General features: G+C 49.6%; 5 protein-coding genes across 5 annotated transcripts; 1 reads left to right on the plus strand and 4 right to left on the minus strand.

Moving 5' to 3' along the window:
- Window positions 1–605: 605 nt before the first annotated feature.
- On the minus strand, window positions 606–5,013 carry L228DRAFT_280324 (hypothetical protein). Its single transcript, XM_018335773.1, has 5 exons — window positions 3,514–5,013; window positions 3,187–3,455; window positions 2,962–3,129; window positions 2,046–2,905; window positions 606–1,995 (listed from the first exon to the last, which is right to left on the minus strand). The coding sequence occupies exons 1-5, from the start codon at window positions 4,715–4,717 to the stop codon at window positions 891–893; spliced, it is 3,606 nt and encodes a 1,201-aa protein (XP_018190609.1). The 5' UTR covers window positions 4,718–5,013; the 3' UTR covers window positions 606–890.
- Window positions 5,014–5,170: 157 nt separating this feature from the next.
- Window positions 5,171–6,526, minus strand: L228DRAFT_243838 (ferredoxin reductase-like protein). The gene is made up of 3 exons (XM_018331780.1): window positions 6,103–6,526; window positions 5,717–6,018; window positions 5,171–5,642 (listed from the first exon to the last, which is right to left on the minus strand). The coding sequence occupies exons 1-3, from the start codon at window positions 6,256–6,258 to the stop codon at window positions 5,249–5,251; spliced, it is 852 nt and encodes a 283-aa protein (XP_018190610.1). The 5' UTR covers window positions 6,259–6,526; the 3' UTR covers window positions 5,171–5,248.
- Window positions 6,527–7,553: 1,027 nt separating this feature from the next.
- L228DRAFT_60888 (hypothetical protein) lies at window positions 7,554–9,098 on the plus strand. The gene is made up of 3 exons (XM_018336763.1): window positions 7,554–7,989; window positions 8,060–8,359; window positions 8,445–9,098. Exons 1-3 carry the CDS (start codon window positions 7,736–7,738, stop codon window positions 8,755–8,757), a joined length of 867 nt encoding a protein of 288 aa, XP_018190611.1. The 5' UTR covers window positions 7,554–7,735; the 3' UTR covers window positions 8,758–9,098.
- On the minus strand, window positions 9,093–11,119 carry L228DRAFT_60903 (Nnf1-domain-containing protein). The gene is made up of 3 exons (XM_018336764.1): window positions 10,282–11,119; window positions 10,086–10,210; window positions 9,093–9,872 (listed from the first exon to the last, which is right to left on the minus strand). The coding sequence occupies exons 1-3, from the start codon at window positions 10,861–10,863 to the stop codon at window positions 9,482–9,484; spliced, it is 1,098 nt and encodes a 365-aa protein (XP_018190612.1). The 5' UTR covers window positions 10,864–11,119; the 3' UTR covers window positions 9,093–9,481.
- A 196-nt stretch (window positions 11,120–11,315) lies between these two features.
- On the minus strand, window positions 11,316–15,581 carry L228DRAFT_243842 (WD40 repeat-like protein). Its single transcript, XM_018331781.1, has 5 exons — window positions 15,544–15,581; window positions 14,966–15,481; window positions 12,132–14,896; window positions 11,592–12,074; window positions 11,316–11,542 (listed from the first exon to the last, which is right to left on the minus strand). The coding sequence occupies exons 2-4, from the start codon at window positions 15,121–15,123 to the stop codon at window positions 11,716–11,718; spliced, it is 3,282 nt and encodes a 1,093-aa protein (XP_018190613.1). The 5' UTR covers window positions 15,124–15,481; window positions 15,544–15,581; the 3' UTR covers window positions 11,316–11,542; window positions 11,592–11,715.
- Window positions 15,582–15,892: the final 311 nt, after the last annotated feature.

The following is a 15,892-nucleotide window of genomic DNA, read 5'->3' on the forward strand; positions in this document are numbered from 1 at the left end:
AGAGTTCACGTTGCACGCGAGCTGCGTTCAGGCGAAATCGAAACAAAGCCCGGCGTTAAGCCCGTGTTTGTGTGAACAGGGCTAGAGGAGAAAGAATTCAAAGAAATGACAAAGAACAGGGAATCAAGACCACCAAGTCTTTCCAATCAAGAGATAAGAAAGGGAAGGTCTAAAAAAATCTGTGGAAATGAAATCAGAGAGAGGGAATGAGGCGATGATTGATGATGGCGTTGCCTTAGCTCTCTCACAACTCTTCTCACTTTGGCGACAGAGTTTCTTTTGCTTGTTGCTTCTCGTCGGGGGGATTCTCTGGCCATCCCTGCTCTGCTCCAAATGGGGAAATATACGCGAACACGTGGTCAAGGTCAACGATCATCCTATCGAAGGACATTGTAAACATCAACACTTCCATGAATTCAAGTAAACTCAAACAGAAACGAAACATGAATAGCATTGAACCATGTCTGCTTCGCATTGCCGAGCCAAGAATTCTCTCCAATATGCTTAATCGGAATTAAATTGTGGTATAACTAAATCATGTCTGCCGTAAACTGATATATTACCTTTGATGCGATCAATATGCACAAGAACAATCAGAAAGCAAAGGGTTATCCGCAGAAGAAGGAGGAAAAGAGCAGACACGAGAAGAAAATTATGCGTACGATGAAGACAAAAGCATAAGAAGAAAGACGAATAAACAACGTTCAACGCTCAATGGTCCCAAGATTCCCAAATGAAGCCTCACTGTTATCGCCATTCCAAAGCATTCCGAACTGGAAAATAGAAGTAAAGGATTTCGCCCACAAACGCCATGCTTGCCATGTCCCGAATGCCTGTGTAAATTAGTCTGTCCTCTCGAAAAGCACTATCACTGAGCTAAACAACGCAGCTCATCGATATCCTCGCCACCGACGTTTTCGTAAATTCTTCCGCGGAACAATGGCAGTCTGAGCAGTGCCTTTGACTGACGCAGTTGCGCCATCTGCTGGCACAGATTCCGGTATGTCTGCCATTTCTTCATCTACCAGCCCTCGAAGCTCCTCATCGTCAATTTCGCTCAACTCTTCACTCATGCCCCGCGCCACATCCCGACCTGTCCAGCGCTCTTCGTGAATGGTAGTGCCAAGAGGATCAAACGGCTCTAAATACCAAGGGATGCCTCCCGCATTCAAAGGAGCCATCAGCTCCTCCTCTGAGCTAGTCGCGGGCGTAGGAGGCTCGATAGGCCGCGTGGCCTGGTGAGGGATTGTCTCAGGCTGACGAGGCAGCCCATTGACAGGCTCATGCGATTTCTGTGCCGTTTGTGTCGGAGGAGGCGACTGAGGAGCTCCGTTAGGTTGCACAATCTCGCGAGTGCCCGATTTCTCGCCATTTTCCTCAGCTGCAGCTTCGATACGGTTGTGAAACTGTGCAGAAGGTACTGTAGCATCGTCTTCTTCTCCAGGTGCATCTTCGTCATATATTCCAGAATGGTTTTGCTCAGCGGCTTCAACGGATGTAGGACAAGCTGGCGCATCGGCCATCACTTGGTCAGTATTGGTTTCTTGCGTTGTGAGAGCTTTCTCCACCAAGGTTCCCTCATCGGCCTCGTCGTCGCTACCAGCGTCGCCCGCAGAAGTGGCTGAAGTTTCTCCTCGAATGATGACACAGTTCTCGAGCAAAGAACCTAACTCTTGCAAGGTCTTTTCCGCTGACTTTGCCCCAAGGTCGGCTTCCTTGCCAATAGCCTCTTCAAGCGGTCCTCGGATGGCTCTAACAATCCTTTTAGCCACTCTTTGTTTGTCCTTAGCCTCAGACTTGGGGTCAACAATGGCGCTCTGGCCAGCGGTCTCAGACTGCTCGTGAGCAAATTGACCGGGAGAATAGGCCCACAAGGCTGCACTCAAGACACTGCAAAGATCGGCGGCGAATCGAAAAACCGATGTGTAACTTCGATCGTCAAGCTTTGACTGGATACCTGAAAAGCCCTGTCGAAAAACGCCTTTCCCATCCAAGCTGATTGCTTGTTAGCAAAGATCTTTCATTAGTGTCTTGTACCAACTTACCTGACCGCTTTGTCAAATATTGGCCAAAGAAGGGGTATCAATGGGAAATATATCGTGTCAACAACATCTCGTAACATCTCCGCATCCTTTAACTTTTCGCGTTCTCGCTTCTTTACCTCGTCGCAAAGAAGACGGAGTTTTTCCACGTCCTGTAGTAACATTTCTGCAAAATCAATCCTCCGTTGAAGCTTCGGTCTTCCGGCTGTGCCCATGCCAGCAAAGTTGCGCCTCGTAATCTCCATGGAGGAAAATGTTTCCATCTGGAGCTGTAGACGCTTCAAGAGAGCCGCACCTCTCCGAGCCTCTCGTTTGAGTGTCCAGTATTTGCATGCTTCTGCGGCATATTCTTTTCGTTTTCGAATGCCGAAACGCTGCAGAGAGCTCTCCACAGCATTGAATACCACCGAAGGGACGACAGGGGCACCAGAAGGGAGTTTCCAGATAGATTTTGGAGGTTGGTTGCGCTTTCGCTTATTTCCAGCGGAGTCGGCCTGTGACGGATCAAGAAGAGCAAGGTCGTCGGCAGGTGGTAAGGCTGACTGGCTCTGCGAAGGAAGGAGAGCAAGTGCCGATTGTTGACTGTCCGCCCAGAGTCGCCCACGCATCGTGTGTCGGTAAAAGTCTTGCGCATCCGCGGTCGCGGCGTCAACATCGTTCTCTTTCCGCCAATCTGGCGGCACGTGCTTGTCGCAATAGGCCTTGAATACGGTTGGATCCATACTTGCTGGACCAGCATGAGCCGTCTTCATTCGTAAAAACAGCCTCGCTCGTCTTGCGCAAGTGACGTGGAATGCAATGAAGCAATTCTTATTGCTGCACTGAATGCACGCGCCCATTCGCTGCCGGCAAATGTAGCAAGTCTAACACGGCGACATTTAGCTTTGTACAAGTGCTTGAAGAAATCGAATAGACTCACTAGTTTCCATCGCGGTTTTGGAACCTTCTCTACGTCCATTACCGGCTCCATAAAGGTAGTATTCCCCAGAGAAACTTCTGGAATCCAGATGGCACAAAGTATGTGAGACCACCGAGACGTATTTGTCTGCTTAAAGGCACCGTCCATATTTGGACAGAAAATGCATGTCTAATAGCTTTCAATCAGCCAAGTGATATTTTAGGCCACTAAAGCCGTTCAACTTACAGGAGTACCACGTCCGATCAATTGGCATTTTCGGCAGAGCCATTGGCCTTCGGGAATGAAAGGCACACCATAGCATTCTTGATGAACTGCCAGATCGCACCCATCGCAGAAGACGATTGCATTTGTGTTTTCGCAGTCTCCATCATCGCAAACTGCGCATTTGCTGTCTTGCTCCTCGCCCATTCCTGATGGTTCACCGTTTATAGCGACTGTAAGACTCGATCGTGGCCGATGTGTTTGCGGAGGTTTTGGATTTGGTTTTGGTATTCCTTCAGGATGTTAGAATCGCAAAAGTCCCAACGTAAAAATGGGAAATAAAGGACCCACGTTTTTCCAAGGCATGCCATTCCTTCTCAATCTTTGTCATTGTGACTTCAAAGATGGCAGGTTTGATGGCCTCGACCTGCTCGGTCTTTCTATATGCATTGTATGCCTCCAACCACTTGTCATCTTGCTCGTCCATGTCGTATTCAACTTTTCCCACACTCCCACCTCCTAGAACGGCGGTAGGTTCACCATCGCTTCTGTAGCCCACACCAACGTCGAGATCCTCATCGACTGCGCCTTCAGCAACTCGAATAAGCCGCTTGTCTGGTCGCATAAAAAGGTCACTCTCTTGGTATCCCACATTCGCCATGGCTCGATCAACGTAGTTTTGCTGCCCTGAGCCCTTTTGTTCAAGAGGCATAAATATGTCGGCGACCCGAAAGGAAGGTTTTGGAAGGGTTAAACGCTCGCGGGGATTTGGTCCGGGCGGAGGAATATATTTGGGGCCGTTGGGAGTGCCTAGACCATCTAAAAGAGAACCATGGCGACGAGGAGGTCGACCTGGTCGCCGTTTAATGGGCGATGCTGTTGCGCTCGCTTTCTCTGTCGGGGTTCCCGGAGCCTCGCCATTAGTTAGAGATGCCGTACTCGCCTCGCCGCCAACGACAGTCGGCGCTGGCGAGATCAGGGTCATATCGCTGGTTTGTCGGCTTAAGCCTTTGAAGCCGTCAAGGCTACCACCATCAGCTCTTTCTGGAGTCGCAACGTCCGCAGTAGTATCCGTGGGCTCGACCCCGTCTATTTCATCGGCACCGAATACAGGCAGCTTTGCATCAATGTCAAGATCTTGGTGAAACTCCTCCCAGCCCCGTTCCTCTCGAGGTTTATAGCCATCGCCGTGGGCGACGGCGGCGGCGGCGGCAGCGGCGGCCGAACTATATCTCGGACGAACTGTCGCCGTTCTTTCTCTTCGTGGGCGTGATGGTGTCCCACTAGAGACACTTCCTCGGCCTGTCCGCGGTCGAACTGCACTAAACTTACTTCCTCCTGGCCCTGAGCCCCCAACGACAGTCTCGGTTCCGTCGACCTCGACATACCTTCCACCACCACCAGGTCCTCCAGGGATGTATTTCCTCTTCTTTATTGGGACTTCGATCGTTGCGCTTGCGTCTTTCTGGGCGGGTGCAGCGTTGAGTCGGGGCCGGCCCCGCGCTCGGGGTCGCGAGTTTGAAGCTCGCCTTTGAGGTGCAGGTAGCGGCGCCATGGCGAGCCAAAGGGTCGCAGTTTTCTCAGAACGTCGACAAAAGGAATTGCTGTAAAAGGTGATGTACCATCTGAAGTTCCACTTGCCGTGTCTAATTTCTGGGAGAACCTCCTTCACCGGACGTAATGCGAAACCGCACAGTCGCCCCTGGCGGACATGTGGAAGTAGCTTAGCCTCAACTTTGCTAGCTTCGTAAGAACTCCAAGAGAAGTAAAATGATTACTGTCTCAAGAGAAAGGCCTCTTCAGTGCAGAATATCGTCGCAGGAGAATTGAAAGACCCAAAGACTAATAAGTTGAGCGTGCCCCAGGCGCAACGCGATGGACGGCGCGAGGTTGATGCGGATCGTCTCGATTAGGTAAGGTTTGAGATGGGCACAGACTATCGTGGAGATTACGCTAGCCTTATATGGAAGTAAGCTTGGGGTCACTCAAAGGGGCGTTGACAAGTTGAAGCTCCATTTTCATTTTGTACAGACAGTCTATCAATGATATATGTTACGATGGATAGGTAAATAGAATGATTTCCACATCACCACCATCTCTCACAAAATACATGGCGAGGGTCCATGCCTGGAGCTGTTCCAAGCACCTCGACAAACTTATCAGTCATCCCTGGCGGACCACAGACATAGCAAATCACTCCCGACCTTTCACTTACATCCCCTAGCGCTGTCAAGATATCCTCTTCCGTTATTCGTCTGTGGTGAATACAGACAGACTCTTCAATCTGCGCATTGACTTCATGATTACCAGTGAGGTAAAGTGCGAGCCGTCGTTTGGAGTCGTCCGATGGAAAGATGTTCTGTAGACGTGACAAAAAGCAGATGCGCTCGTTCAGAATGCCTCTTGTGCTATAAAGAAACGATACTCTCTCTGGCATATCTTGAGTTTGAGCCAAGTGCGCAGCGATGGACACTAGAGGGCTGTCGCTATATTTAGCCCCAATTATCTTTGCCAATGATTCATGTATATTATGCGATCGTCATGCAAAACCTACTTTATGCCTACACCACCAGCAATGAAGACCAAATTTTTAATCTGGTCAATTTCGATGCCTGGAGGTGGCCATATAAAACTCCCGCCTACTCGCACATTCAACACGCTGCCAAGAATCTCTGATGGTGACCTCCACAGCCAGGCAGCAGGAGGATTCCTGGGCGAGCGCTGTACTGCCAATTCGAGGAAGCCTTTAGTAGAAGCAGACTTTGACTGTGCATCGTCAGGCGTGGAGGTAATGGTGAAGCCTCCGGCCTTTGGGACATCTGGGACGTGCACATCGAGCCATTGGCCGGGGAGAAACTGAATACGAAAACATTGATCAATTAGATCACGCGCCCTAAATAGAGCAAAGAAAAAGATTCCAGTTTCAAAGGACTATAATACTCTTATATTCTCTCCTCGAGGTATCTGCAGCCGGAGAAGCTTAATGGACTCATTGATTTGATCAATCCTGTTCAGAATGACGGGATGAAGTTGCTTGGCTCGTGGTTGGTCGGCCGTACGTTCCTCATGGCTGAGCGATAAAGAATGCGCGACCATGGCTGTCCAGGGGAGCGACGGGCGTCTCAGGAGCGGTAATTGGTTATATGGTCTTTTCAGAACTCTCAGCATTGGTCTGGAACAGATGCTGCAAAAGGGTACCTCTGTATGCCTCTGTATGAAGCAGGGACGAGGGGGAGAGCATCGCGCCGTTCGTTTAAAAGATGGTGGTACATTTCAGGTACCGCGGCGAGCGTTTCCACTGTTCAAAGGACCCAGGAGTGCTCTGAAATAGAGAGCTCTGATGCAACCAATATGAAAAAATATAATTCCTACCTCCAGTCATTGAATTGTCACAAAGAAATAATGATATAGTAATAATAATATCAAGGGATTCATGCTCGTACCTGCCAGCTGTACTTGTGGTGTCGCTCCTTGTGATGAAGCATACCTAGCTTCAGGGACCGCAAGTCACTGATAAGTCGAGGATGATAAGACTGCTCGTCGCTCGTAGGAACTGAACGGGAAGAGTAAAGCCAAGCTGGCTGGACCCTTGAAATGTCGGGCCGTGCCTTTCGACCGGGCGAAGCCAGCAGAGTCAAATGATTGGGTAGAGAAGTCAGAGGAGCATGGGAATGAGTCTCTGCAGATCAATGGTTAGTGGATGGTCTCTTTCTCCATGTCCACCGCTCACTCACCTCCTGATAGGACATCTTCCCCCCTGCAAGGATGTGATGGCTTCCACGCCCAACCAATCTCGTGCGCAGATTGCCTTTAAGTTGATGCATCTTTAAGCGCCCAACTGCTTGCCCCGTGTTCCCGCTATGCCTTTCACTCTACTCTATCACAGCACTCTCCCCTGTCGTTTCCAGTGCTTGTGTTGCCCTTTTGTCCCTCTTCCCGTTCCCCCGCCATTCAACTGCCGTATAGCAATGGATTTTCCCTCCCGTGATAGTCTCTTTTCTTCCCATGCATAATGCATAGACCACTTGCGTGGCTGCAAGAGCGGCGCATTCCCATTGTCCGTTTACCTTTCTGCTCGCTCACATCCCACTGCACACTCCAACCCATGTCAGCTGCAATGAGCATCTCTTCAGCACAGTCCTTCTCAGCGCTTGTAACATGCCTTCGACCCTGATTGGTGTCCCTCTTTCTGTCACCCATGGCGGTCATTTCTATAGAGGGCTCTCGAGGCCGCCTCTTTTACGGCTGCTTGTCCCGCCACGCTCGACTTAGCTTCTTCTTCAACCATCAGTTTCATCTGTCTAAGCTGTCGACGTTGTTCTTGTTGTTGCTGGTTATCTGAGAGTTGCCCTTTGAACGTCTTGACTCGTTATTATCGAGCTTGTCAAAACGGTCAGCAATCCATTCGAAACAATATCGTCACAAGGCTCGCAATAGTCTCCTCCGCTGGACGTCGAGGAGAACGGATCCTTTTTTTTTGAGCAGCACTCGCTCAGACGCACTTCAGGAAAACCCTTCTTTACTCCAGACCGGTAGTTTTACCTTGGTGTAAGAGCAAGGAGAGAAAAACAAAATGTTCAACTCAACCTCGAGCTTTTTCATCTCCAAAAAATGGCGGCTGCCCAAGGTCATGCTCGGGTTCTTGGCTGGAGAATTCCCGCTCACCGTTGCAGCCATGGCAATGTTCAGTATTGCCTCGCCGAACTTGTATCGCACTGCACTCTGGCTCGATGGCGCGCAGAACGGCTTCAACAGTAATCCCAATGAGCTTCTCTACGCTGCTGCCAACTACAGGCACATGACCGCACCGCTGCCTTGGAGAGATTTGTATGCAATCTACTTTTCGTTTTACTACTCAAAATGAATAAATCAAGCTAACTTCCGTCCCCGCGAACAGCACAACGAGCTACAACGTCGTCATCTCCGTCCTGACCATGTTCATCCTTTTGGCCAAATGCACGCTGTATCTTGTGCACTGGTTCCCTCCGATTCTTTCTGCCGTCATCCACGCACCCTTGGCTGCTCTTTGGGCAGTGAGCATCCACAACCAGGCCGCATCAGACATGAGCGACCCCAAGCACCCGCAACCCGGCGCACCGTGGTACTTGACCAAGAGCTGCACCGTTGCATTCTACCCGAACAATGTGAAATACTGCAGACAAGCCAAGGGCTGTTTCGCTCTGACCTGTTTATACATGTATGTTTTCCTTTTCTGTTTTTCTTTTCCCCTCTCCCTGCTTCAGACCCGCAACCTCTCAAACTAACTCGTCCATCGTTTCTAGGGCATATATGCTTGCTCACACCATCTTCGGAATCTACTCAATGATCCCAAGCCAGCAACAGCGTCTGAACCGCCAGGCATCCATCGACTCGGACCTTGAAGACGAAGACTACCAGAAGCAGCACTCGCCTAACAGCATGAGCTCGCAGACCAAAATCTTCGGCAAGTCAGCAGACGGAATGGAAGGCCAAACGCGTTTCGAGCTGCGCGAGGTTCCTCTTGCTGCAAAGAATAACCCCATGACTCCACGGACTCTGGCATTCAATACTCTGGGCGGAAGCGGAGACTTGCCTTTGCGGGGCCATGGTAATTGAGCTGAGCTAGAGCAATGCCATTGGTGGCCGTTTCACCAGATGGTGGGATAACTTGAGGACGAGCCGTTATAAATTGCGAGGAAGAGCGCCGCGTCTCGATGTCGATGTTCGTTCTTCTTCATCGTTTCCGGCCTGAGTACTTTCCGGCCTGGGTGACTTACTCTCTCCTCTCCGTCCTACATCCCATGGCAAGCACAAAGACTACCCGATTACATTCCTTTTTTTTTGTTTATACTTCTGGTTATATCCTGGATACCTCTACTTGTTTTACTTCTTACATACCGTACCTATGCACGCCACTTCAGACTTCTAAAACCTGCTAGATCTAGTTTCATTCCTTTAATATATTTTTTTGGTCATTTCACATCACCAACCAGGCACATTAGTTGCAATACGTCCATACATACATGTGTCCATAATTTCGTATATTGGTCCCTTCACGTCATCTTGCTACACAAAGTGTATTTCGTAACATTGACGTTTGAGTCAAAAGAATTAACAAAGCCAAATACCATCTGGTCCTATAGAAACTTAGTACTCCGTTCAAAATCCATTGCATATATCCCAATGCGTCTCCCCAGAGTTCCCGTAATGTAAGCCTAAAACGCCAGCAGCCAACAGCAACACCCGATATCCAAAAGTTCAAACGTCCAAACATCCAAATCAAAGCGAACCTTCCCCCATGCAAACAAACATCCATCATATACTCTCCATCTCTACTAACTTAATTATGGTCCAATTCAGTCTGCATATCCACAATCTCATCAACAAGCCTTCTTCTCCTCTTCTTGCGCGCCTCATTATCTTCATGGTTCTCAGGGCCGTCATGATCCATGGAAGGCCCTTCAGATTTAATCGCTGCATCCCCGTCCCCGTCTTTCTCTCCCGAGGTTGTGCTCCACACTCTATCCGCAGCGGTACTCAAATCGTGTACCACGCCTTCAAGCTCGCCGAGCAGATTTGTAATCTCGTTGCGCTGCGCGGTGATTTCGTCGACGAGTCGCGCGTTCCGGGACTGAGTGGTTTGCAAGCGCGCGTTAAGGCGAGACTGAGACCGCGCGAGGTGTGGTGCGAGATGGGCGAGATACAGCGCCTGAGGGGGGAGAGTGTGTGGTCTGTTTGTGATAAATGTATTTGTTTAGTCCATGAGGTCAACAGATTTGGTAGAAAGATGTGGGGAGGAAGAAGGAGTATAGAGGTTTGGTGAAATGATGTGAAAGTAAAGACGGAGCGCAGGGGAAGCAAAAAATGGTAAAAAAAAAAGAAAGGAAAAGGAGATGGAACGGAGTGATCAGGGCAAGGTGAAATAAAGGAATAACAAAACTTACGGAACAGGAACCTCCGCACCAGCAGGCGCTCTGGCCTTCCTCTTCTGCGCATCGGCAACTAATCGATCGAGTTCATTGAGCGAGGGCACAACATTGCGCTCGAGCTGGATCGCTTCAAACTCAGACTATTCATTACCATATATTAGCCATAACTAACACCCACCAGTCTTCTCGTTCCTCAAATTGGATAACTAACCCTCGCCAGTTCTTCAAACCGCTGGCTCATCATTCTCCACATGCCCCGCAATTCATTCGGCACGTGTTTGGCAGGCGTTGGAAAACACGCTGAAAAATTATCAAACGAGCACATTTTCAGCGTATGCGACAGGGCGCCATTGAAAATGTTATGCAGAGCCATTGCGCGAGGACCTGGGGCCTCGGCAACAGGTGGTGCGGGCGGCGGAGATGGGGAGGCGGATGCTCTTTGAGAACGTGGATTCTGTATCTGCGCTGACTCTGTCGACGACTGCGATTCTTCTGCTGCTGTAGATGTGCGATCTGCTGTTGTTTTGGAAGAATCTGTAGCTCTAGGGTCTGTGGGCTGTGTGGTAGTAGGTTGGGTTGTATCTGTTGTCGTTGGATTCTCTGCGGCGGCTGGTTCGCTGGTTGCTTGAACGTCTGCATCTTGCATAATTTCGTCCTGGTCTCGAGGGGTATTGTTTGTGGAGTTCGTCACTGGGTTCTCTGCTGCGTTGTTCGTTGTGCCGGACTCTCCGTTTTGCGCGCTGGATTCTGGGGCATTTGCTGCGGCGGCAGACCGGCGGGTCCTGCCCGGCATGTTGGATGAATGCCTTGTTATCTTAAATCGAAAATAATCGTCCCTATTTCTTATCGGTATTCTCCCTCCACAAGTATGCGAATCTTCTTGTCGTGTCGACTAAGGATCGGCTGAATTGTTAGATTGAAGAATGCGCGAGCGTTTGGTTGTTTACCTGGAACTGCGGGATGTATGTAAACGCGGATCGGCAGTCGGAGGTCGCGCAAGCTGCGATTAGTGATTATGTAATCAGGGTTTACCGCCTTCCAACGCATCACAGTTGACGATATGAGAGACAAAGGCAGAAAACAATTGACTTGCTTTTCATGTTGGTGTCTTTTTCTTGTTCTTTAGATGAGAGAAAGATTCCATTCTTATACTGATATGATAGTTGGATTATAAAAGTCAGACTTAAATTAAACATGACTCCATCTGAAAAGCAAATCTGCTTTGTGATCTGATCAAAAAAATACCACCAGAGTAATAATTGTCAAAGAAAATATCAATGAGAGAATAAATAAATATTTACGAAGCAGATAATATGTTATCTCAGCCCGAACCCCATGAACAAATTTCTGAAAAAATGGACAATAGCAACCCTGCAGACTATAGAGTGTTTCTCGATTGACGCCAAGGGACCCTCTTTCCCAGAGACGCCGAGATTGTGTAATTAAATAGAGGAAAAACATGTTTACATGACCTACCCAAGTATTAGCAAGATGATGTTTCAGATCAAGTCAGATACGTACAGAGCAATTATCGTCCAGCAAGATTGGCCCATCAGATTCCGCACCCATTTCACCCGCTTCATGTCTTTGACGCAGCCTTGCTGCTAGTTGTGCTAGCATTCCCCTCTGTTCTCCCCAATCCACGTCAGCCAAACCATTCAAGCCACTCCGAAAATGCGACTCCAACTCGATCCAGACTAACCGTAATGTAAGCATCTCGCACGCCACCTTGGCGCTCAACATCGTTTTGACTCGTAATCTGGTAGCTGTCTGCCATACGCTTTCGACTGGTCAAACCTTGGGTGGTCTGCTCGGATTCCTCTCGCGACGAGCGCATCCGTCCAGCGCGACCACGTCCAAACGCAAGAGTCGAAAAGTTTGATGTGTTACCCCTGGCAACGTTGATGCCGTTTCGAGCATCCTCTTGAGCCTTGAGATCTGGCGAGAATATCTTGATGGTATGATCAATGCCAGAAACCGCCAGCATCGGCTCATATGGATGCCCTGAAAGCATATATTAGCACGGCGGTTCGACATTTGGCAAGCCAATCCAGCTCTTACCTTGCACAACATTGACAACCTCTTCATCGCCCTCGAGAATATTTACCAGGCGCGACGTCTTCCTCTCCCATATAAAAACATGACCAGAATCGCTCCCGCTTACGACGTATTCATCTTGTAAGCCAAAGAAGTTGACATCTTTGACTGTTTTAACATTGCAGTGTCCACGATACTGCCGAATATGTGAAGAGCACGGCACGTCTTCTTCGACTTTTTCCCGCATCTTGCTGCGATCAAAAGCGGATCTCCACATGAACGGGCGCTCATCTTCATCTTCATCGTCATCTTCCTCATCGTCGTCGTCGTCTTCATCATCATCCTCACTGTCCTCATCGTCATCTCCATCCTCGTCGCTACTGTAGAGTTGATCAACCACTTCTTCATGAAGGTCACTCAGCAGAATCATTTCTTCGTCAATATCCTCGTCGTCATCTTCCTCTGGCTCACTAATCTCGGGGCGCGGTGGCGAATACGGCGGTGGAGGTTCATCAGGTTCTGCAGTCGCTCTCGAAGATGATTCAGGTTGACCATCTGAAGCTTGACGACGGGAACTTGAACGGCGACGTCGCACAAGGCCAATGTCCTGGACAACATCCTCATCTTCACTATCACTGATAGCTGCAAGGGCCGTGTCCTGCGCACGCTCTTGCTCCCTAATGCTTGCGGTCGGGACGCCCAGGCCACCAAATGCACGGTCCACAAACGCAAAGTTGATACCTTGACCGACGTTCATAAGTATGCCTCTCCCTACTTTGAATGCCCAGAACCTCATCGCCGCTCGTCGGTCCTGCGCTGATACCGCGGTCCCAGACCCGTCATCATCGATGTTGGCGGGAACTACGGCACGTGAGAGATCTTCCAATGGAATCTTGACCGCATTGAAAAAGGCTTCAACAGCAGCCGTCTCCGATGCAAATGCGATACGGTACTCGTCCCTCTCGAACCTCGAGGCACCAACGTTAGGAATCGACCTGTCTGTTGCAAGCCCAAGCAGGTACGGTTTTAAACTCTCTTCCAAGGCCGCTAGCGGGGCCTCGGGTGTGAGGGGATATCTAGGAAGGTCTTTTCGGGCATTCATTGGACGTTTAAATCCATCGAGAAGATTCTCCGGGCCTCCCTCGAGCCACAAAACAATAGCCCGAATGAAGTCATAGCTAAATTGCTCATTGGGGTATGTGACCTTATGCTCAAATTTCGAGACATGGATATCATGAAATTTTGCCAGTATTTCGGCCGACTCATCCCCCCGACCTCCAAGGACTCGAGCAAGAGTGCCGGCGGCTTGGACAAAGCGTATAGTAGACTCGCGGTTCCTTCGCAAGGTTTGTTGGAAATGGATATCTTCCGGAAGCGGATCAGCTGGATATCTCCAGCGCAAGAGTATTTTCTCCATGCATGGCAGAGCCTTTGACGCCTGATTGAGAGCCGAGGTCAATGAGGCGGTAAATGGTGTCGGCTCAGAATCCGAGTCCGGTGAGATTGAATCCGTTCGAGGGGAGAAGAGATGCTTTCGAAGCTCGACTAAACGCCGAGCAATGCTGGCACTGCGTTTTTGCGGTCCGGACAGGACCGATTCTCGCGCTTCGGTGACGGGATCCATTGGAGTCGCACGTTCTTCAGATTGCTCGATTGGTATATCCTCACTCTGTCCATTTTCGTACCTAACGCGCAGCGCCAGCTCCCCACCTTCTTCATCGACTTCATTTGGTCGTGGCCGCGAACCTGCGCGGACGCCCTCTGCAGAGGATTCGGAGCCTGTCTTTGGCCGTTTGCGCTTTCGATCCTGAGACTCACGCGCGCGACCAACCCCTTTCCCCTTTTCTATTTCACCTGGCGGTGTTTCAGCTTCTCGAGCATCGGGACTCTTGATTAGGTCAAAGCTATAGATCCACTCGCCAGACCAACTGACGATCATCTCATTTGGGTTCGCGTCGCTGATTTTGCATGCTGTAATGTGTCCATTGTCGGTCCGTTTCATCTTTGTTTGTCCGTTTGGGGCGAACCTTCGAACGCACTTAGTTGCCTGTCCCATGAGCTCATCATCCCTCACGGAATCACTTCCCACTGATGCAGGCCGGCCATGCTCGCGGAAAAGATCCCGTCCAAGCATGCGTCTGTCATGCAGGAAGCAGTGCAGATGAGCCCCGCCCAAGGCGATGTAGTGTGGCTGGCTTGCAGAGCACGAGATGGTATTCAAATCGAGATGATAGTCTTTATATGAGATGAGTGGCGGAGGAATGCTGGTGTTGCTGTCCAGATCTCTCGCTGCCCTGGCCGCCATGAAGCCTCTGGAGCCTCGAGGAGGCGGATACGCCGAGGATGGCTGCCTGAGATCCCATTGTCGTACTTCACCATCTTCTGAACAAGTAAGAAAGAGGTAAGGCGAAGACTCGGTAACGATGCGCTTGACTCGATCCGAGTGAGAGCGATAGACTCTTGCGTTGGCATCACCAAAACTCAAGTGGCGGACGCCGCTATGCAAGCCGATACCGCGACTGAAACGCTCCTCTTCTGAAGACGGAATGGTTGATCGAGCTGAATGTTCGATATCGAAAATGCGGACCTCGGTGTCTCCAGCAGCCGTGATCAACGTTCGATCGTTTGAATGAGGCATAAACTTGACCGAAAAGATGTTTGCCGAATGCCCCGTTGACAGTGAAGTATTCAGGGTGAAGGGCGCTGTAGATGACTCTGGCTGATACGAATAAATATTAAGATGTTGATCATCGGAACCTGACGCCAGCAGCTGGCCTGAACGAGACCAGCTTTGTTATAAGGTCAGCTCAGACCTTGGAATAGCAGCAGTATAAATACATTCATTGGGATAGGCGTACCAGAGCGCATTCACACAGCCTGCATGACCGCCAAGTTCATTGACAATGTCCAACTCATCAATCATGGAGGGGTCTCCATATATTCCCGGGATTGCGGAGTATCTTGAGGTGCCGCCAAGCTCCCGCTTGAGGAGGCGGTCCTGTAAAGTGAGTCTCATCTTGATCGCTTTCACCCTCCCCGTAATCGAGTCAACCTTTTAAATGCAGCTTTATGAGTGAAGTCGTTGGCTGCACATGCGGACAAGATCATCCGGTTTGGCTGGCGTTAAAACAGCCAAAGAAGCGGTGACGAGTGTGGCGAGGGAATGAAGTAGCACTCTGGGATTCAGAACAGCTGCACTCGCGTACACAATTTGATAGTGTATTGGAGAATCATGTTCCCTTTCACTCAAGTCCTTGAGCGAAGAGAGTTTGAATAGCAGTTACTCTGGTGGTTGTCGGGCGAAGCTTGGAGTTGGCGGTGGTTCGAGGTAGGTGAGTTAGGTAGCTCGGCCTGTTGGAGGTGGAAGCTATACTATTAGAGATTGGTCGGATATTGGAAACTCAACTGGGACTAGCACTACGAATATTTACAAAATCAAAGAGACAGTCATATCTGAACTATTCCATCGATATTTAATGTCTGTCTTTGTATTAAATCAATTAATTCCGAGAATATTCATGAAATCTACATTAGTAGCTGATTCTTCTTCATCCGGCCACTGACGAAACCAACTCACCGCCCGCCGGCATCTTCCGCAGGTCGTCATTGCTTAGTCAGCTCACCATCACCAGTGACAGCTTTTTTTTTGAACATCCCAACACAACAATTATTCGAAATCAGATTGTAAAGAGCTTGCCAGATACCTAGGTTTCAGCTACAGTTACTGACAGCTTGCAATAATAGCCAATGTTTTGCTCGTTGCATCGCAGATAATAATGTGAAAA

The sequence above is a fragment of the Xylona heveae genome (genome assembly GCF_001619985.1).
Source record: "Xylona heveae TC161 unplaced genomic scaffold L228scaffold_2, whole genome shotgun sequence".
NCBI lineage: Eukaryota > Fungi > Ascomycota > Xylonomycetes > Xylonales > Xylonaceae > Xylona > Xylona heveae.